Source organism: Sphaeramia orbicularis, chromosome 5 (genome assembly GCF_902148855.1).
Source record: "Sphaeramia orbicularis chromosome 5, fSphaOr1.1, whole genome shotgun sequence".
Classification (NCBI taxonomy): Eukaryota; Metazoa; Chordata; class Actinopteri; order Kurtiformes; family Apogonidae; genus Sphaeramia; species Sphaeramia orbicularis.
Window position 1 is genome coordinate 58,103,823 of NC_043961.1, and position 23,501 is coordinate 58,127,323.

Consider the following 23,501-nt stretch of genomic DNA (forward strand, 5'->3'; position numbering starts at 1 on the left):
TGATAGGGCTAAAGGGGTTAAGAAAGGTTAATTAGTGAGAAAAATTAATTTTGGAACTGACACAAAAGTCACACTGGGCCTTTATGGGTTGACAATACCGCAAGAAATGTGTGCCAGCGCAGTTTAGATGATGTGTGATTAAGTTTCTACAATGTCCAGGGTGCAATGTAATGTCCTTCAGGTTTAGATTAAGATGCAAATATTGTCAGTCTTTAATACAGTGGTTTGAAATCCTAACACCATTAGCATAGTTTGTCCACTGGGTGTCTCTAGTGGCCTAATTGTGAGGAAGAAAGCGCAGTATCTATGCATTATGAGCCATCCATAAAAGCCTCAGACAATTCACACCTTCACGCCTTTTTCATGCAATCTTCAAAATTCATTAGGTATTAGAGAGGTCAAAGCTGTTTTTCTTCTTTTTTTTTTTTTGCACTGTATTATTAAAGGAGTGCTTCCTCTCTTCTGATCTGATAGGAGAGACTGGCAGAAAGGAAGAAGATTCTGTTGAAAGCAGCCCAAAGGTAAAATAAAATGCATAAAAGATTTCTGGGTTCTTACAGCAAAATGTTCTCTTTGTTGCCTCAAAGCTCATGTCACAAAATTGACTAAACTGAGTGTTATTATCCCATTTTCACTGGGTCACTTGATACATTTTCCATTGTATTATACAGCATTGTACTTCAGGTGATGAATAGCAGCACCCTGTTTGCCTTGGAATAATCTCCTTCCTCTCCAAACACATTTTCTTGGGTGATTTTCATTTTAACAAAGCGTGGTGCTGAATTAGAACCACTTTAGAGCTGCTACATTTTTCAAGTCAGTGGTTGCAGCTTGTGCGTGGATTGTGTCATTGAAATACACTAACTGAAGTATATGCAGTGTTTAAATGAAGTACTTACTGACCTTGAATGGCAAACGCAGAAGAAGACATTTACAGTATGAGGTTTACAGGTTCACAAATTTGTTCCCGGACTAAGAAAAATCTATAAATTCTATTACTTTTTAAATATGATATACAGCCTTTTCCCATTACATTTTATTTCTCTGTTAGTGAGATATATTTATCTTTTTTTTAATTTTTATTTTTATGTGCTTAACCCTATAATGCCAAACGTATCATATTTGATACATGAGTTTTGAAGCCCTCTACATGATCAGCGTGATTTCTTTTTCTTTTTTCTTTTTTTTTAAAAAACCTGATGTATACAATTAGATACATGTAATACACAGATAATCCACCAGGGGGGAGGAATTCATTCACCAGAGGCCTTTCCAGTGACACTACAAGACTGTCATTAACCCTTTCATGCATACTGGTCACTCCAGTGGACAGTTCTTCTCCAGCTGTTCCTTTGTATATTCATGGGTTTTGTTGTTTTAGTTCCATATCAGCCAACACAGTGGACGCTTATGCATCATCCCATACACTGCAGTTCACACTATTACTGTAACTTTGCTGTTCTTGATAAACCTGATCTGGAGTAACATGTTTTAGTTTAAATCAATTGTTATTTGTTAGACAAAAAGTTTGTTTTTTTTTGCATATTATCTCCATGATGTGAGTTATAACTAGGATTAGAATATGTTCAAATGTGAGAAAACATCAGATTAGCTGCATTAAAATGTTTTTATTTCATTGTTTTCATCTCACTTTCTGATATTTGGTTTATGTTTCTTTACTTCAAAAATTAAATGCACGGACATTTTTGTATTTTCATGAGGAAAAAAAACTTGTTTGGAATTTTTTTTCATGCCTAAGGAGGAATAAAAACACTCAATAAAAAAAATCTTGACTAATAATAATAATTTGTGCATGAAAGGGATAATAAGGAAGGAGGAAGAACTTTGACAATTTAGAAAAGGAACTAATAATTTGTTGGACATGTTTGTGTTATATTATGTTTTTGTCTGTTCAAAAATAATAGCATTTGAGCATTGAGACCCGATGTATTAAATATGATACAAAATTAAAACTCATACATGGAAACCGATATTTGAAAAAAAATTTTTTTTTGGTTGTTCAGAAGAACCAATAAATGCTCCAGTTTCAAAGAACTGGGATTTTCTGTCAATGATTTTTGTGGTTCAGGCTTTACAGGGTTAAGTCTGCTGCATGTAACTGTGTTCAACCCAGAATATAAAAGTAAAAAAACACTAGAAAATCTCTTTGTGATAAAAGCTTAATTGGCTTCCACAAGTATCCTCGCAGCATGTAGTTTTAGCACAAAATTAATAATCCTACAGCATCCCCAAGAAAATCATTAAAGTTTGATTTAATGTCATTAAACTTTACCACTAATTAATTTCAAGATCAAAATATTGCACATTGCTTAAAGGTCACAGAAGATTACTGACTAATCACTTAAGTGTAGTCCTTGACAAGAAGCAGACATCAAATTAGTGTTTTATCTTGACCTCCTCGCTTCCTGTGAGTCTGCGAATTCAGATTTGCTAACAGCACCGATTCTAAATGACTCCATCTGAATGCAAACCAATTCCTTCTTGGTGCGCTCTCCATGTGTACGTGTGCATGATTGAACGGGAACAATTTTCTGTATGTGAGTGAGTGTATCAGGTTGCAGTCTGTGGGGATCTTTAATGAGATTTTTTTGTGACAAGTGTCCTCCATTTCTCTCTCTCTCTCGCTGTCTCTCTCTCTCTCTGTCTCTTTCTGTTTCTCCATTGCCTGGAAGCCATCCAGTGGCTGGGTTCCCGGAAGGGTGTTAAAGGCTATTTATGTCGGGCTTTGTGTGTCCGGCCCTGTGTCTGTGCTTATGTGTTTGTTACAGGAGGAGACAGATAGATTAGCTTCTGGAAATATGGAGCATGTTGTTTGTGGTTGCACCTCCTGAGCTGAATCCTCTGTGAATATCAGCGGGCGTTGAATGGAGGGTGTAGTGTTACGTGTTTGTGTATGTTTGCAGTCAACACGAGGAGAAGGAGAAAGCGCTCAAAGAACAGCTCTCACACCTCACCGCCCTCCTGCCCACTCTCCAGGTAGAGCACGGTAACAACTCAATGATGAATAATGATGAAGCAGACATAGATGCACACTTTCACCTGAACTCAAACCTTAATTAATGGGCCTTTGGAGCAGATTACAGAGAAAATGAATTGTGCAGTTAGATGTGACATAAATTCTTTTATTGTCATTCTTTTTATTCAGAAGTTAGTTACAAAAACATCTATTATTACTTCCGCCAGGAGGTATTGTGATCACTTTTCTTTGTGTGTTTGTTTGTTTGTTAGAAACTTTACGGGAAAACTATTCCAACCATCTTTACCAAATCTTCCCCACAGATAGGCCTAGGCCCTGGGACCAACCCATTAAATTTTGGGCCAAGTAGGCCAAAGTTCAAGGTCACAGCAAGATCACAAAACCTACAATTTTCCTATTTCTCATCATTGAGCAATTTTTGAAAATTCATAAAAAATTCAAAACGACTCAGATTAGCCTCCAATTTGATCCACCTGTAGCTTAGAACAATATCTTGTATCTGACACAGAACTGTCCACATCCACTGTGGAATGTGGACTCTGTGGACATTTCAGTTTAACATTGAAAATCCTTTTTGCGATACATTTTTCATTATAACTCAACAAATACTGATTGGAATTTAATATAATTTGACATACACATGACTGGTACCAAGCTTCAACTTTTTCTGCTGTATGGAACAACCTTGAAACTGTTTAATTTAAAAAGAAATAGTCGATCCACACATGCACACCGTTCGGGGTGTTTGGCAGAGGTTTGCGTTCTCTGAACACTTGTTACAATTTGTCCACATTTTGAGAAATACACACAGAGTGAGCAAACCAAAAGTACAACAAAGGAAAGCAAACATAACAAACACACAATTTAACAACCCTCATCCACCCCCCCCATCCCAGGACTTATGGCATGTCACACCCAGGGAGGCCACGTAATTTGTAATTATATTCAGGTTGAGTTATCAATATATTGTTGAAGGGGATACACATCTGAATAATCTGGTGTAGTTTATTTAACAACGAGAACCCGATTCTCTCCAGGTGAGAGAGTTTAACCATTTCTTCCAGCCATAATTTAACTGAAGGAACTTCTGATTTTTTCCAGAACAACAAAACAAGCTTTTTTCCTACGATAAGTGCATAAGATAGAAGTTGACGGTGGTGTTTTTATTAAGTTGTGAAAATTGATTAGAGGCTCCAAGTACAACCAAAAGTGTATCAGGTTTCAACTCTACATGAAGCATATCTGTTAGAGCACAGGTGTTAAACATGCGGCCCGGGGGCCAAAACTGGCCTGCCCAAGGGTCCTGGGATGAATTTGTGAAATGCAGAAATGACACTGACGATATTAACACTCAAGGATGTTAGAATCATTTTAGGTCAATTCAATCTCAAGTGGGTCAGACCAGTAAAATACTATCACAATAACCTATAAATAATGAAAACTACAATTTTTTCTCTTTGTTGTAGCATAAAAAAGTTAAATTACACAAAAATGTTTACATTTACAGATTAGCCTTTTGCAAAAAATGTGAATAACCTAAAATTTCTTAAGAGAAGTATGTGGAATTGTGCCAATATTCTGCCTGTTACTAAATGTTTTGTGTATTTGTAGATCCACTGTCATCTGTAAGTTGTAATGCATATGTATAAATGATAAACTAAGGCGTAGAATTGTTAAAATGGCACTTATTTTTCTTAAGAATTTTCAGGTTCATATTTGTTCATGTTATGTTCAAGTACGGTTCATAGATGTAAACATTTTCATTACAGAGTTTGACTTCTTTCACTCAGAAACATAAAAAAAAACTTTGGCGTTGACATTATTTATAAATTCTTATCTGATCATTTATATTATTTTGCTGGTCCGGCCCACTTTATATCATATTAGGCTGCATGTGGCCCCTGAACTAAAATGAGTTTGACATCCCTGTGTTAGAGTTTTAAATATGTTAGACATTTGTTTTAATTTTCCGTTTTAGCCTGTTAGTGCTTTATTTTCCATTTTTTCTTGTTAAAACTGCATTTCTATTTTCTTGTGTTTAGGTTCATCTTGTCACCTGTTCAGCCTTTCTCAACTCTGCCAATAAGTTTGAGTTTTTGGACATGGGTTATGTGAGTACGATCACATCTAGAGGACATAATTTATGGACTATTTTTTCCCTGCCTTTCATTAATAATTAGAATTTTATCAAATATTCATGCACAGTTGTACACTGTAATATAACACTATTAATGCAATTCTGAAACAATCACAGACCGTATGTTATGGGATAGGAGTCAGTATATTTTGGAGAAGTTTTCTTGGCAGGAACTTCCCGCAGTAGGCAGACTGAATTGGGCATTAAATGGAGGTTGTCCGTAATGTTTCAGCGAGGTGAAACAGGTCATTGAATCACACTCTGGATGTTCTTGCTTACACAGCAACTCATGGAGAGGCTGCAGCGAATTGTAAAGCTCCCTCATCGACTGAGACCAGTGCAAAGCAGCAAAGTGAGTAGGAACAGGCCGCATACAGAACCGGCAAAGGTTACGTTCAGAGTGAAATCCACTCCAGTGTACTGATTAGATGTTGTTTTGCTCATTCCCAATGCTTTTCCACTGCGCTTCTAAACCCCACTGCCAATTTTTATTGTAAGAAAATTGAGTTTTGAGGCTTCTAATGGGATTCTAACCACTATATGATGTAGAAAATGGAAAAGAAAGACTCAGTCAAAAACAGTATACTATCCATTCACATTACTGTTTTTTTTTTTCCCAGCTTTTAAATTTAGAAATGTAAGACTGAACAGATGGACGTTAAATGAGTATCAACTGCTATCATTATGTGCTTTCACAAACTTTATTGGAGGGATGACCACATCATTTTCATTCTCATCAAACCCTTCAGTTTTGTGCCGTGCATACTTATGTTTCCTGCTGATTTGTGACGTTTTTCAGTTCAGTTCAGTTCAGATTTATTTACAAATCATTTAAAATACATATGCAACTTGTATTCATAATTTACAGCAAGATATGATTTTTTTTTTTTTTTATAAGTTATTGTTTATTGACATTCAGTATCAGATATTCACATTCAGTACATCACAAGTACATATAGCATACATTTGTTTTCTGCTTTAAATGCCAGAATAAGCCCAAGGACTGTGAATACCATCAGGTCTATCATTGTCTTTGAGAACAAGAGCAGTCTGTCCACAAACTCCTTATACCAGTTAACCATCCTGAAGCAGTTTGGTTTGTTTCCAGTTAATTAAAAGAATCCATTTGGCTGGGGAAATACCCACTTTCACACCTCGAATACACACAGCAGGACAAGGTTTGACACACAGTACTGTCCAAAACTCTTAGGTCACCTTTATCTTTGTTGTTTATGCATTGTTGAAATGAGCATACGTATTTATTTCTCAGTGCACTGCCTTAAAAGACACAAAAAAACCCTGAACCAAATGGGTTGTAAAGGTTAAATCAGTGTTTTTCAACCTTGGGGTCGGGACTCCACGTGGGGTCGCCTGGAATTCAAATGGGGTCGCCTGAAATTTCTAGTAACTGATAAAAATAAAAAATTTACTAATAAAAAAAAAATACATGGTGAGCTGAGACAATCACAGTCCATAAAAGACAAACTGTGACGCTGGCTTTACTGCCTCCATCCATAATAATATACATTATATCACCTAAATGTCGTCTAAAATTAACATTTATTTGCAACATAGTATAGCAAACTATTACATGATCAAAAACAAGTTAATTATAGCAACAAAAAAAATCTTTGTTTTGAATGTCTGGGGTCGCCAGAAATGTGTGATGTCAAAATGGGGTCACGTGCCAAAAAAGGTTGGAAACCACTGGGCTAAAGTCACTATTTTTTTGTGACCTCTGACCCCACGACAAGAAGTAGCCCAAACAGTTGAACACATCTGACATGTGTTGAATGAAACCTGGTATAAAACACCAGAAAAGTAATGCAATAAACTTCATATTGTCTGAATAAAAGGGTTAAAGACATGTTAAGTGCAAAGGAATGTCACACTAGATGCTTCCTCTTTGGTTCATAGAAGCTGTTTTTTCCTTAAATGTTTGTTTTTACTGCTGTGCATATTTCACATATATCCAGATTGGATCTTAACCCATAAAGACCCAGAGCTACTTTTGTGGCAGTTCCCAAATGAAATTTTCTCTCTATTTGTTTAATATTATACTCCAGTGGTTCCCAACCTTTTTCATCTCGTGACCCCATTTTAACATCACAAATTTCTGGTGACCCCAGACATTCAAACCGGAGACTTTTTTTGTTTTTGCTAAAATTAATTTGTTTTTGATCATGTAATAGTTTGCTATACTATGTTGCAAATAAACGTTAATTTTAGAGGACATTTAGTCTATATAATGTATATTATTATGGACGGAGGCAGAAAAGCCAGGTGCAGATTACTACAAAGTGAGAATTTTATTTTCCTTGGTCAGGATATGTTCAGTCAGTCCAGCTTGGATTTACAAGGCTGACAATTAATACTGAACAAACAAGAACTCAAAAATATGAAATATGAAAGAGCTGCAGCATCTGAAACCGACCACAATGAACATTTGACAGATAAACAGAACCACAGTGCTGCAGTTTCAGACTCACAGTTTATCGTGTCTCTCTCAACTCACCATATATTTTTTATAAGCCATTTTTTTTAATTAGCAATTATTAAAAATTTCAGGCGACCCCATTTGAATTCCAGGCGACCCCACATGGGGTCCCGACCCCAAGGTTGAAAATCAGTTATACTCTGTATTTTGCATTTCTTCAATAAAAATCAGGTATTTTCCCATATTTAATTCACTGATCATGTAGGCGTTGTTGAAAAGCTCTGTCCATAATAATATACAGGGTGGGGAAGCAAAATGTACAATATTTTGAGGCAGGGATTGAAAGACAGTGCATGACCAATTAGTTTATTGAAAGTCATGAGAATTTATTTGCCACAAGAAAATTGACATAATAGAAAATGTTTTTATTCTATGTGTCCTCCTTCTTTCTCAATAACTGCCTTCACACGCTTCCTGAAACTTGCGCAAGTGTTCCTCAAATATTGGGGTGACAACTTCTCCCATTCTTCTTTAATAGTATCTTCCAGACTTTCTGGTAATAGTTTTGCTCATAGTCATTCTCTTCTTTCCATTATAAACAGTCTTTATGGACACTCCAACTATTTTTGAAATCTCCTTTGGTGTGACGAGTGCATTCAGCAAATCACACACTCTTTGACGTTTGCTTTCCTGATTACTCATATGGGCAAAAGTTTCTGAAAAGGTATGGATAATAGTGTTAGGTATGATTATGACATCAGTATATGTTTGGTTTCAAAACAATTGACGTAGTGCCTGCTGAGAAAAAACAACTAAATGTTCATTGTAAATTTTGCTTCCCCACCCTGTACATTATATAGACTAAATGTCCTCTAAAATCAACTTCTATTTGCAACATAGTAGAGCAAACTATTACATGATCAAAACGAATTAATTTTAGCCAAGCAAAATGTTTGGGGTCACCAGAAATTTGTGATGTTAAAATGGGGTCATGGGCCAAAAAAGTTTGGGAACCACTGCCTTATACAATGTTTCCCTCTCGTGTCGTGTCGTGTCGTGTTTTTCTCTGTAAGTTGTCATTAGTATTTCTATTTCATGAAAAAGTACAGCTCAGATTTTCTATAATATATAAAGATGCCATTCTTACACTGTTTAAAGAAGTCTAAATAACTTAATGTATGTCTACCGTTAGATCAACACAGACTATCGGAGTGAGTTTGCCCGCTGTCTAGAACCATTACTGCTGATAGGACAGCGCTGCCCTCCTTCTGTCACCGGCTCCACAAGTGCAATAAGGTGAGATCATTTATTTACCTGCTGCCAAATATCATCTGAGTGCAGTCACTCAGATGATCCCTTCCTGTAAAGGCTTCCATTCACAATGTGCCTTTGCTTTCTGACTATCACTGTGATGTCTTTCGGATTCTTCCAAGAAAGTAAAAAAAAAAAAAGTCTGAGGAGAAAATGTCACACTTGTGAAGCATCCAAACTCAAAATCCCCAAATGGTTTGCAAGTACAGATGGTAGACAGCGATGACTGCAGCGAGAGTAAAGAAGGCGCCGTTCTGATTCCCACTATGGTAGTTATTCTGTCTGTGTGTAAGCTCTCTACGCTGATATGTTTATGTAACTCATTCTGTTTAATGGGGGCAGAAAGGAGGCAGCTGATCCTGTTTGAAAAGGTCTGATCCGACAGTGGCCAGGTGAGAAAGACAACAGATGATATTCACCGGAAGCATGTGGTGATTTCCAGATGAAAATGATTTTAGTTGTTGTCAGGGGTGTAAGAAAATATTGGTATCGCAATATATTGTTATATTTCACTTCACAATACTGTACCGATTTTAACCCTTTCATGCATACAGGGTGGGGAAGCAAAATTTACAATCAACATTTAGTTGTTTTTTCTCAGCAGGCACTACGTCAATTGTTTTGAAACCAAACATATATTGATGTCATAATCATACCTAACACTATTATCCATACCTTTTCACAAACTTTTGCTCATATGAGTAATCAGGAAAGCAAACGTCAAAGAGTGTGTGATTTGCTGAATGCACTCGTCACACCAAAGGAGATTTCAAAAATAGTTGGAGTGTCCATAAAGACTGTTTATAATGGAAAGAAGAGAATGACTATGAGCAAAACTATTACCAGAAAGTCTGGAAGATACTATTAAAGAAGAATGGGAGAAGTTGTCACCCCAATATTTGAGGAACACTTGCACAAGTTTCAGGAAGCGTGTGAAGGCAGTTACTGAGAAAGAAGGAGGACACATAGAATAAAAACATTTTCTATTATGTCAATTTTCTTGTGGCAAATAAATTCTCATGGCTTTCAATAAACTAATTGGTCATACACTGTCTTTCAATCCCTGCCTCAAAATATTGTACATTTTGCTTCCCCACCCTGTAGTGGTCACTACAGTGGACAGCTATTCTACAGCTTTACTCTTGTATATTCATGGGTTTAGTTGTTTTAGTTCCATATCAACCAACACAGTGGACGCTTATGCATCATCTCATAAACTGCAATTCATACCATTATTGTAACTTTGCTGTTCTTGATTGGTTCTTGAGTGGAAATCAATTGTTAATTGTTATTTTTTGCATATTATCTCCATGAAGTGAGTAATAGCTAGTATTAGAATAGGTTAAAATGTGAGAAAACATCAGATTAGCTGCATTAAACATGGTTTCATTTCACTGTTTTCATATCGCTTTATGATATTGGGTTTTAAATACATGTTTCGTTGCTTCAAGAAAAAAATTCATGGTGTTGCTGAGTGGACATTTTTGTCAATCTATGAAAAAAACCTCAATCTCATTGTTTTTTTTCTTGCCTAAGGAGGAATAAAAACATAAAAAAAAAACCAAAAACAACTCAACTAAGGTTCTCATAATTCATGCATGAAAGGGTTAAAAAGTACTGTATCGATATTTTTAGGTATTTAGTCAAATGTAGATATGGCAGAGGTTCATTTTTGTATTTTGATTTTCAGGCTCTTTTATTTCGATATTCACATGGGTATTTGTTCTGTTGTTTGTATACTAGAAAAGTAGTATTGTGATATTGCAGGTCATAAATGTAGTTTTTTTGAAACTGATGTTTCTGTTGCTGTTTTGTTAAATAATGGATAATTCAAGCATCTTAAAAGCACTTTTTACTGTCTGAAAGAGGCAAATGTTTTTTTATTGGGAAGGCACAAAAATAAAGTTGTGATGTTGGATGATTCAGGGACTGAACACCAAGTATTCTTTTTGCAATAGAGTCCAAACATTTAAGCAGGATCTTAAACTGTAATGTCTGTAAAACATTATTGATTTATTTAGTCATTTATTTGTGTGTTTTTTGTACTGGTAAAGCCGCATGTTAAAAATGTATTTATCCAAATGCTGCACTATAAGTTTTCCCAAGAAATAATAATAATAAAAAAAAATCAACAAAACAAAAAATATCACCTTGTTAACAGTATCATGATATATCGCAATATATCATATTGTGATCCTAATATTGTGATTTGTATTGTATCGCCAGATTCTTGCCAATACACGCCCCTTGTTGTCATAGAAGTTTCCCGTTACTCAAAAGTGAAATGTTAAGATTTTTTTTGTTAATTTAACCAGAAGTGTATAAATGAAAGAATCTGCTAGCTAGCTAAATAAACAGGGAAAACAAGTGGTGTAACATAATGCAGAGGTATTTTTAGCACCATGCAGTCTTTGACATTTATATTAAACCACAGTTAAATACCACCTTTGTTTAAATACACATCACAGCTCCAAAGAACAAAAGGTTTTGCCTATTTTTCTACATTTAACTCCACATTCACACACTCCCTGATGGAGTTTTTTTTTTTTTTTCTCCACATTGCTGTCTCCCAACTGTTCACAGGTCCTTAAGCCCACCCACTAATGCCAGCATACTGACAACTCTCCTTTCCAACTTGTTTAGCGCCCTGCCAGTGTAAGACGCGAAGTGGGCAGGGATTGGTGGCTGTCCGTCTGGCACTATTTTTATCATAATTTCACAGAACCCTCCAGGATTCATGTGGAAGTTGGCACGCGGCGGAGGACGGGCCTCTTTGTTCCAGGCGGCTGATGTCACTGCTGTAGCACAGGCGCAGTCTTTAATTGGCGTCAGCGGTGGTCGAGGATGACATGTGTATATGGCAGGTTAGGAGAGATTCACATTTTAGACAGGTCTTCTGTTGTAGCAACACTGGGCAAGAAAACAGGAGTGAGAGCCTACCAGACCCCCAGGTAAATGTTTATATAGCATGTTTGATCATTTATTTTGTTCAACTATACAGAAGGGAACTAAGAAATGTGTCTGAGTCAGAAACATTACGAGTGTGACATGTTCATTTCACATGCTGTGCTGTCAGTGTATTAATCCTTTCAATGTGTGCATCTTCAAATAGTTGGAATGAGATTGTTTTATAAAAAGATCTGGATTAGTTAATCAATTAATAAATCAAATTTTTTTTATTTGGCAGTTTTCAGGCAAAGTAGTGCAAACAAAATGTCAAAGATAGTCAGTTTTTCTTCATGGCTGATACTGATACGATAACCATTTATTACACTGGTCAACAACAAATTTATTGTTGAAGTTTTTTGAGCTGATTTAGGATCATTTTGGTGTGCTGAATCCAAAAATCACATTCATTTTGCTCAATCAGGTCAACTTTCTGAACTATGCTACATATTGGCTTTTTAACATTTTTGCTTACATTTATGGGCATTTTCACATCATATGATACAAAATTCTTTCATATTTCTTGCAATAAACGAGTTCTGAAGATTTTACTTTTGCCAATTTATGATTAATGTTTTTTTTTTAATATTACAGGTGAATGAAATGACTAGAAGGTCTTGCAAAAATAAGCCTGACGTATTCTGCTACATCTGCGGTGAATACACCATTGTACCTAACAGGAATCAAGTCACAAGTTTCATAAAGTGTGCTTACCAATCTTATTTTGGTATTAATGTAATTAAATGTAATCAATTTTGTGAGAAGATCAAATTTTTCAAAATCAAATTAGCAAAAAAACCTGACCTGATTGAGAAAAACAAATGTATTTTTGGATTTAGTGGTGCAAAATGGTCCTAATTCAGTTTCAAAAACCTAGACAACTTGCAAAAAACATTTTTTTGTAACCCAGTGTTATCAAGGAAACCTGTGCCTTTGTGAAAACACTGGAAAATCTCAATCAGTTTTTAGAATAACAGCTCTAAACTGGCTCAAATCAAATGCATAAACTCCAATTCAGTAATGTTTCAATAGCATTTATTGTAACATTTTATATTGAACTGGGAGAATTGTAAATAATACGTACTAGCAAATGTTCTTTGTTTATTTCACTGTTGATTGGCTATTACTCTGAACTTGTAACCAATTAGAGTGGGACATAGTTTGAGACCAGATGGAGACAGACAATTTAGAGCCTTTCATTTTTTTTTTTTTTTTTTCTTTCTAAATATTTTATTTTGCAGTTTTCAGTTATGTAAAACAAAAATAAAGGCTCATGTGTATAACAACTAATTAATTAATTAACTTTCCAGTCTTTATTCAAATAAAGAAAGAGGGGCAGAGGTAGAGGACAGTCACTGGTATCCAGATATAATCCTTAGTCCAATTTAACTTCCTCCAAGTATGCGAGAAATGATTTAGAGCATTTCTAAACAATTTTATTTGATCTGATATCAGTTAAAAGATACAAAGATGGATTATAATATTCATTATTCATTATCTGAACCTGCTTTATCCTCACAAGGGTCACGGGGGTCACTTGGAGCCTATCCCAGCTACTTACGGGCGAAGGCGGGGTACACCCTGGACATTTCGCCAGTTCATCACAGGGCTGACAGGATTATAATAATAATAATAATATAATAATGGATTAGATTTATATAGCGCTATTCTATGAACGCATACTCAAAGCACGTACAGTGTATCCATTATTCATTCACTTACACATTCACATTCTGATTATTATTATGATTATTGTGAAAAAAAAAAAAAAAAGGAATGTTGGATCTGATAATTGGCTATGGCTGATGATCGGTCTATCTCTACAAGCTACCAAGGTTATTATCGTTAACGAAAACTAACGAAATGACGAAAACTAGAATTGAAAAAACATTTCATTAACTGAAATAAATAAAAACTATAATTAAAAGAAAAAAACAATAACTAACTGAAACTGTATTGTGTGCTTATAAAACTAACTAAAACGTATAAAAATTACAGATAAAATTCCCTTAGTTTTCATCTTTGTCAATGTCGGATTGATATGAAATCAATTTATTTCACTCTAGCAATTTTAGCTAGCGGCACCATACGACACTTCACGGTCCGTCACTTGTGTTCACTTGTGGTTTCCAGTCGTCTTCTGGTCCCCACTCTACCTGGAAACATGGAGACTAAAGTTGGGAGAAAGCAGCAGAGTCCTGTCTGGGATTTATTTGAATATGACGTAGAAGAAGAGAAAAGATACGACAAAACTAAAACTGAACTAAAGCTAAACTAAAACTAAGCATTTAGAAGAAAACGAAAACTAATAAAAACTAGCAAACCTGCTCTAAAAACGAATTAAAACTAACTGAATTAGAGAAAAAAAGTCAAAACTAAATAAAACTAAACGATAAGAAAAAATCCAAAACTACTATAACCTTGCAAGCTACAATAAAATAAAATCAGAAATGGTCGCTCAACAGAATCAATGTTAAACAATGAAATAAATAATGAATAAAATAAAAAAATGGTGAACATATAAATCATATCATATAGAAAATAATAATAAATCCCAAAAACCCATACAATCATAAATGTGTACATGCAATCCAGACTAAAGAGGTGTTTACTCTCCAGAGGTGAAGCTGCAGCCTGATGTTGTGTAAACTTTAATATTGTAAGACAGCAGCGTTTATCTGAGTTGCTTGACTGAGCTCTCAGCTCTTCTTCATCCTTCAGTTCACAGCTGCAGAAGGATATTGGCTTTTCCTACCATATGGTCGCTCCAAATGCTGCCCACATGGTGCTCCCTGTTACTCAGCGTGGCTGAATGTGTTGTGTCTGATACATCTTCAAGTGAAAGCTCCTGCCCCAGATACTCGAACACTAATGCAAAATGCACACCAGGCAGGGACTGGTAGACGGCCAGCTGGCTGTCCCGATTTTTATTTTTATTTTTTTAAACATATTTTCACACTGAACAGAATAGATTGTGGTGGTACATCCATGTTCTTTCATGCAACTGATGCTGCTTCTTTAGTGCCAGCAAAGACTTTAATTGGTGGTGTTGAGACGCAGCCTCAAAGGAACAATTTGTATTTCAGCATGAGAGGGATACATTTATACAAGAGGTTTTTATAGAATGACGTCGGCCAGTGCCGGAACCCACATAAGTGTATATTTATCAACAGGTGTGAGGAGAAGTGCAAGTAATGGGGAGGAGGTTGTAATGTTTTAATACAGCTCCATATGGAGTGTGTCAATATGCTGAAGAGATGAGGTATAAAAGGAGAGTACTGAGCAGCTCTTTCCTCTTAGGTTCATTCATTTCAGTCTAAAGGAAATATTTAATGTGTATCATTTTGAGACCTTCTTTATGTGGTGAGATGGAAGCTGTACAGTGCAGGTGTACAAAGAAGCGCTCTGAGGAATCACTGTAAGTGATATTAAATATAGTGTACCATAAAGATGTAATTACAATTATCTTTTCAGACTGCATACTATATATATATATATATATATATATATATATATATATATATATATATATATATATATATATATACAGCTCTAAAACTGTAGAAGTAGGCAATTACAATGACAGAATAAAAACTCAGGTTCAGCATACTTTGCATATACTATTATATACTATTATATACTATATATACGTACCGCCGTTAAAAACGCATGGTCCAAACACGTGGTGTAATTTCCAGAAAGTGATTTGCTCAGGAGCCTATTTTGTACATGTTGCTCACGAGATGAGTAACACAGTTAACAGCTGTATTTTTTTCATTTCCGAAGCACGCAACGTCGGCGTTTGGACTAATCCCACTGAGTTGAATCTGTTGTACAGAGTCACACTTGACTGGTATCTTTAGGTGTGGTCAATAAGCAAAGAAAATGTCCAAATGTTTTTACTCAAAATGCCACGACTTAGGATACAACAGATACAACATGTCATTGGCATGTTACAAGCAGGTCTGAGCCGTAGTGAAGTCGCTCGCCGTCTGCGCTGTCATCGCAGTACAATCAGTCGTCTAAGTGATCGGATCCCTCAGGACAGGATCATGAGACTTATGCTGCGTTTCCACTTCATGGAACCAACTCGGCTCGGCTCGGCTCAGATACCAGGTACTATTCCTGGAGACCGTTTCCATTACAGGATACTACCGACTTTACAGTACCTGGACGTCATTGCGATGCGGCGCGTTACTTCTGTGTTGTCTGCTTGGAGAGTTGTCGCTTGTTGCGTGTTTCGTCAAGCTCATGCTGAATTTTTACGTCTGAACCTCCTCGACCGACCATGGTGTAGTTTTACAGGCCGTCATCATGTGGATTAACCTACCACTGTATTTACTGCCAACTTCTGCATCTGTTTTTTGTAAAACGGCGGGTCACACAGACAACTCTCTGACCAATCAGTGGTCTGCAGTGTTTACACATCGCGTTTTAGCATCTGGTCCCCAGTCCTGGAACCTCGGCGGAGGTGATACCAAAAAACTAGTACCAGGTACCAGATTCCAGGTCCTTTTTGTCATGGAAACGCAAAAAGGCCCAGTCAAGTCATGTCGAGCTGATACCACATAGTGCAGTGTTTTTCAACCCTGGGGTCAGGACCCCACGTGGGGTCGCCTGGAATTCAAATGGGATCGCCTGAAATTTCTAGTAATTGACATATATATATATATTTTTTTTTTTTATTAAAAAATTTGCAACTAATAAAAAATATATGGTGAGTTGAGAGAGACAATCACAATACATACCAGACATGACAAACTGTGAGTCTGAAACTTGCAGCACTGTGGTTCTGTTTATCTGTCAAATGTTCATTGTGGTCCAGTTTCAGATGCTGCAGCTCTTTCATAATTCATAGTTTGAGTTCTTGTTTGTTCAGTATTAATTGTCAGCCTTGTAAATCCAAGCTGGACTGACTGTACATATTCTGACCAAGGAAAATCAAATTCTTACTTTGCGCAGTAATCTACACCTGACTTTTCCACCTCCGTCCAGAATAATATACATTATATAGACTAAATGTCCTCTAAAATCAATGTTTATTTGCAACATACTATAGCAAACTATTACATGATCAAAACAAATTAATTTTAGCAAAAAAATGGATCTGTTTTGAATGTCTGGGATCGCCAGAAATTTGTGATGTTAAAATGGGGTCACGAGCCAAAAAAGGTTGGGAACCACTGACAGCGGAAACGCGGCTTTAGTTCCATGCATCGTCGCTGCACTGCTTGTTTGGAAGCCAGAGGTGGACGCACCTGATGTTGAATGATGACACTTTAAATTTCTGAGTACCTGTATTCAGTGACTGAATAAATCTGTTCAGTTGATCACAATTTGTCCACAATTCATTCTCTAATGACCAATGTTTCACTCTTTAATATGAAGGTAACCCCAAACCAATTAATTTAATATATCTCCAGATATACATATTTTTCTGACCCATGTGTTTTTAATGGTGCTAAGTATACAATTCCCTGCTGGATGTGAGGACAGAAAGCCGTGGGATTTGGTAGCTAGAAAACAGAATAGACTTTTAAACCGTGACAATATTGTCATTGGTGTGTTTTTACCAGTGGTTGTGTTATTTTCCTCATCCCCAGACTCCAGTCCCCTCTCTCCGTGTCCTGTCGTTCCCCATCTCTCAGTGAGATGCCTCTGGGCTCCATGCTCGGTCGAAGACCCACTTCTCACCGCAATGTCTGCACCAAGGTCCTCCTGGCCGAGGGGAAGGAAACTCCTTTCACCGAGCACTGCCGAAATTATGAGAATGCCTACAGGGTGAGTGCAGTGCAGGAAAAACAGCACATATTATGACTGTACGTGGAAGTAGAGGGGCACTCATACTTCCAGGAAAATCCCACAGTCCTGAAGATTAATCAGTATTAGGAAAAAAAAGAGAAAGAAATCCAAGATCTGTTCCTCTTCATGGACCTGCTCTAAAATTTAATGAAAATCTGTCGTAGTATTTGTGTAATCCTGCTGACGGGCAGGCAGACAGATGGTAACGAACACATAACCTCTTTCAAGTCAAGTCGGATATACAGGGTGTATCAAAAAAACTATACATTTTGAAAAATTACCCCCAGGTCCACATTTGATAATTTTTGGGATTTTCTTTTATGGACGTCGGTAGGTGAGGGATTGGTGGATATTTGTTTAAATTTACAGACCCAGGTTTTCATGCATGAGTGAGCAGGGGACAATTGCGCAGTCCAAGTTAAAACTGGTTTGCACGAAGTAGCGGTGGGATTTAAATCCAATCAAAGGTCATGGGAGGGGACAATGGGCATCGCTCTTTCATTCATTCATTCATTCATTTTCTGAGCCCACTTTATCCTCACTAGGGTCATGGGGGTCGCTTGGAGCCTATCCCAGCTACATAGGGGCGAAGGCGGGGTACACCCTGGACAAGTCGCCAGTTCATCGCAGGGCTGAACATATAGAGACAAACAATCACTCTCACATTCACACCTATGGTCAATTTAGATTAACCAGTTAACCTATCAGTGCATGTCTTTGGATGGTGGGAGGAAGCCGGAGTACCCGGAGAGAACATGCAAACTCCACACAGAAAGGTCCCACCCCCCGTTGACTGGTGTTGGAATCGAACCCAGGACCTTCTTGCTGTGAGGCACGAGTGCTATCCACTGCACCACCATGTTGCCCTGGCATCGTTCTTGTTTTCCACAAAATCGGTTAGGGTTAATCCTTAACCCTAACCCTAACTTGGCCTGTCCTCAGTGACATTTTCAGGCCTAAACAAGTTGAATTAACTTTGAAAGGCAGGAACAGCTGCCATGGGTAACGAAATGAAATTGACGTGGTGACCAAAGTGTTAATGCTGTAACCTGGCAATTTTGTGGAAAACAAGATGGATGCTCATTGTCCCCTCCCATGACCTCTGATTGGATTTAAATCCCACCGCTACTTCGCACAAACCAGTTTTAACTTGGATCAAGTTAGGATTGAGGGTTAAGGATTAACCCTAACCCTAACCAGTTTTGTGGAAAACAAGATGGATGCTCATTGTCCCCTCCCATGACCTTTGATTGGATTTAAATCCCACCTTTACTTCGCGCAAACTTGGATTGCGCAATTTGCCCCTGCTCACTCATGCATGAAAACCTGAGTCTGTAAATTTGGACAAATATCCACCAATCCCCTACCTACCGACATCCATAAAAGAAAATTCCAAAAATCATCAAATGTGGAATTGGGGGTAATTTTTCAAAATGTATAGTTTTTTTTTGATACACCTTGTATATGTTTAGTGCTGTGTCACAATTTGTCATATCCTGAGTGAAAGTCTTTCCTTTTTTTTAAAAACTGATATCTGCGCTCCATGTCACAGCGGTACATGTGTATTTCTAGACTCTCCAAACAGAGATCCAGAACCTGAAGGATCAGGTTCAGGAGATGCACCGAGACCTGACCAAGCACCACTCCATCATCAACACAGACACAATGGGCGAGATCCTGGACAGGTCGCTTCACGTCGACAGTCAGATAGCTGCTCAGTACGCCACCGTGGAAACTATGAGGGTCATGTTTGAAGAGGTGCGCTGAGTGATGAAATGATGTTTTGACCTTTGGTTTGTACCTGTCCTCGGATCAGACTGTTACATTTATCCCCAGTTGGCGCCACTAACTGGATAAACACCAAGCAGCTTTTCATAGTGTTATAAATTAAAACAGCAAAAAATACCCACAGAGAAGGAGCAGTAAATGTCAAACCAGTTTATGTCACATTTTATTTTATGAGTCTCACTTTCTTCTCACATTATCCTTCCAGATCTGGGATGAGACTTTTCAGAGAGTCACTAATGAGCAGGAAATATATGAAGGTTTGTGTTCAGTATTGACAATAAAAATACAAGGCGCGGTGCTCACACATTTTTCTTCCCTTACCGTATGATTTATTGCTATTTCTTTGCTTACTGATAACAGCCCAGCTTCATGACCTGATGCAGCTGAAGCAGGAGAACTCCTACCTGACCACCATCGCCAAGCAGATCAGCCCCTACATCATGTCTATTGCCAAGGTTAAAGAAAGGCTTGAGCCCAGGTATTACATTCAGAGGGTGTGTGGAGATGACTAATGATAGCGGCTGGGAAAACACAAGGCTTTTTGCGTTGAGTTTCTAAAATATCCTTGTATGAAACACAAAGCTGCAAAAAACAATGTTGTATATGGGTTTTCTGCTCCTTGAAAGTACGTCTTAAATTCTAGTTTTAAGTCTAGACAAATATTCTACGTTTATACTTGTTGCTTTTCTTTTTATTGTTTTATAATGCATTTATTTTCTAGATTTCAGGAAGGGAAAGAGCACCATGATGACCGCACAGAAACAATGCTGAAAATATATGAAGACAGCACAACAGCAAGAGAAAGTCAAACCAGGTATTGCATCTGGAATGGATTGTTTTGACTGTATATCGTTAGCCTCATAGCATAATTGATTTAGTCATATTTTTTCAGGATATAGTCAGTGACGCAAAATGAAGCAGCAGTGTTAGGGGAGTAAAGTTACGCAGATACGTATCTCAATTTGGGCAAAAATATGACTTAGGCAAACATGCTATGAGGCTAATGATATATAAAATCATGTCAAGGCAGGCTTGAACAAAAAGTTAGGTAGATAATGGTGCTACATTGCGTCTAGGTCAGTGGTTTCCAACCTTTTTTGGCTTGTGACCCTTTTTTTTTTTTTTTGCAATATATTTTATTGATTTCACAAACAACAAACAATGAACAGCACAGCACAGATACAGCCAAACCACAAAAGAAAACAACGATTCACATACATAAACTGCACATATAGCTTATGTAAATTTACATTGGGGCTACACAAAGGAGGAGATAAAGACAATAAAAATATTCTATGACTTATTTGTGAAAACAAAATACGGCCGCCCTTCCTTCAACAAGTCAGCGGTATCGTCGGGGAGGTAATTCAGGAAGGGATGCCAGACATTATAAAACAAGTTGTCATTGCTCTTTAGTGTAGCATTGAGGCGCTCCATAGGATTTTGACCCTATTTTAACATCACAAATTTCTGGCGACCCCAGACATTCAAAACGGAAACTTTTTTTTTGCTAAAATTAATTTGTTTTGATCATGTAATAGTTTGCTACACTATGTTGCAAATAAACGTTAATTTTAGAGGACATTTAGTCTATATAATGTATATTATCATGGACGGAGGCCGTAAAGCCAGGTGTAGATTACTGCACAAAGTCAGAATTTTATTTTCCTTGGTCAGGATATGTACAGTACAGTACAGCTTGGATTTACAAGGCTGACAATTAATACTGAACAAACAAGAACTGAAACTATGAATTATGAAAGAGCTGCAGCATCTGAAACTGACCACAATGAACATTTGACAGATAAACAGAACCACAGTGCTTCAGTTTCAGCTTCACTGTTTGTCGTGTCTTTTATGGATTGGGATTGTCTCTCTCAACTCACCATAGATTTTTTATTAGTAAGTTTTTATTTTTTTCTTTCCATTCTAAACAGTCTTTATGGACACTCCAACTATTTTTGAAATCTCCTTTGGTGTGACGAGTGCATTCAGCAAATCACACACTCTTTGACGTTTGCTTTCCTGATTACTCATATGGGCAAAAGTTTCTGAAAAGGTATGGATAATAGTGTTAGGTATGATTATGACATCAATATATGTTTGGTTTCAAAACAATTGACGTAGTGCCTGCTGAGAAAAAACAACTAAATGTTCATTGTAAATTTTGCTTCCCCACCCTGTATATAATTTTTCCCCATGCCCAATCCAACCCCGAGGCCCTCCGAGAAGGGGCAACAGCAGAAACAAGAACATTATAACAGTCTCTGAGCAGTAGAAAATCAAATAAGTACAAGCAGTATCAAATCTGTGGTGTACAAGAATATTAACTGAGCTAATGGAAATAGAAGAAAATAAAAATAAATAAAAAGTTAAGTCATAGCTTGTAGATACCTGTGTTTACTTTTAAATATTAGACATTACCTAGATGTATCAAATGCGACAATAATTGGTAGACAGAACAAATTACAACAAAAAACAATACCTAAACGTAAAAACCAAACTTATCGCTCAATTATCTTTTAAACCTTACCAGTGAAAACGCTGCAATATTAGTGTCACATTAGAGTTACCTCTGTCGTCTCCATGTTTGTTGACTTTCTTTTTCTCAAAAAACTTTCCTCTTCTTCGTGGTATTTGTCCAGTATGGTTAATTCAGAGCGACGCCTCCTGGTGGATTAATTGACAAACATTCATTCCAACACCTTAAATGTCAGTAGCAGCACTTTGTTCCAGTCAGACTAATGACAACGACAATAAAGCACATTTACAAAAGGAACTAAGAACTGGAATGGGATTATTAAGTACTCGTATCGGTACTCGGTATCGGCAAGTACTCAAATGTAAGTACTTGTACTTGTACTCGGTCTGGAAAAAAGTGGTATTGGTGCATCCCTAGGGTGCATATTGCTAATGAAACACAAAATTCAGTCAGTAAATTATCGAAAATTTGGACTAAAAAGAGCTTTAAGTGTTCACTGAAGCACTGACCCTTGTTTTAGTAGCACTGGTGTTGTGTAAAGTAAAGCACAACCAAAGGCTTTGCCACAAAAATAGTAACATTCTTTCACTGTATTTTTTTTTTTGGATCTGGGAGTGAAGCACCTCATTTATTTTTGTTGACAGTGACAACCAGGCTTCTGTCACAGACCAAGACAGAGACAAGAACACCCGCCCGCTGATCCTCGAGTCGGGGGAGAGCTCTGTCAAAACCAACCGTCTGGCCAAGCAAAGGGGCCCCGCGGAGGCGTCCAGCCACAATGAGATGCCTTCATAAACACTGTCATTTGATTTCTGCCACCCACCCCCACCCCTATCCCCCTCCCACCCTTTCCCTCTCATCCCCTGCCTGTCCCTGTGCAGCCGATGTGCCTTTAATGCAAGTATAACAAGCCCCGGATGGTATGCGACTTCCCCGGCTGTCCAGATACCGAAAGTGTACGTACCTGTCAAGAGCGCCAAGGTGAGCCCATGGACAAACTCCGCCGGCTCTAACAGGATGTACATACATATACGGACGTCAAAGACTCGCTGCTGTCAGGGCCTGAAACGCTCAAAGATAACACTGTCATTAAGAATTACATAGGAGCCATGGACTGCTTTAATGGGAGAACAGGAATGGAAATGTCTTTTGTTTGCGATTGGCTGTTAAAATGATAAGTATGCTCAGAGTGTGAATATGTTTGCTGATGTGTGAATTGCCTTTGCAGTATCTTTTCTTTGCATAAAACATTTTTCGAAAGCTTGAGGCTGATGATGGATGACTGCCCGCATTCAGTTCACCCGGAAGATTGTTGAACCGGTGTGACAGCACAGATGGAGCACAGCAAATGTAATGATGTGTGTGTCATTCTGGGTGTCAGTGGAGGTCACATGTTGATATGTGTCATGTGTATCATCCCATGCTTCAGTCACCTTCAGATTGAGACAGTCTTTCTACAGTGGCTCCAGCTGCTGCTTTTTTACCTCCGCCAGGAAGTATTGTGATCACTTTGCTTTGGGTGTTTGTTAGCAACTTTAGACAGCTGAAATTTGCTTAGAGGTCTTATTTCTGTCTTTGTGCATAAGAAATCAATATAAGT

General features: G+C 37.4%; 1 protein-coding gene across 1 annotated transcript in view; it reads left to right on the forward strand.

Annotated features, from left to right (window-relative positions):
• Positions 1-23,167, forward strand: part of rnf207a (ring finger protein 207a) — a 45,704-nt gene extending 22,537 nt beyond the window's left edge. Inside the window, exons 7-17 of the mRNA XM_030134705.1 lie at positions 475-521; positions 2,925-2,997; positions 5,041-5,109; positions 5,419-5,487; positions 8,765-8,868; positions 17,433-17,610; positions 19,204-19,389; positions 19,625-19,676; positions 19,780-19,897; positions 20,141-20,233; positions 22,546-23,167. Of these exons, the coding sequence (XP_029990565.1) occupies positions 475-521; positions 2,925-2,997; positions 5,041-5,109; positions 5,419-5,487; positions 8,765-8,868; positions 17,433-17,610; positions 19,204-19,389; positions 19,625-19,676; positions 19,780-19,897; positions 20,141-20,233; positions 22,546-22,696 (1,140 nt within the window). The 3' untranslated portion in view covers positions 22,697-23,167. The remainder of the gene's footprint in view (positions 1-474; positions 522-2,924; positions 2,998-5,040; positions 5,110-5,418; positions 5,488-8,764; positions 8,869-17,432; positions 17,611-19,203; positions 19,390-19,624; positions 19,677-19,779; positions 19,898-20,140; positions 20,234-22,545) is intronic.
• Positions 23,168-23,501: the final 334 nt, after the last annotated feature.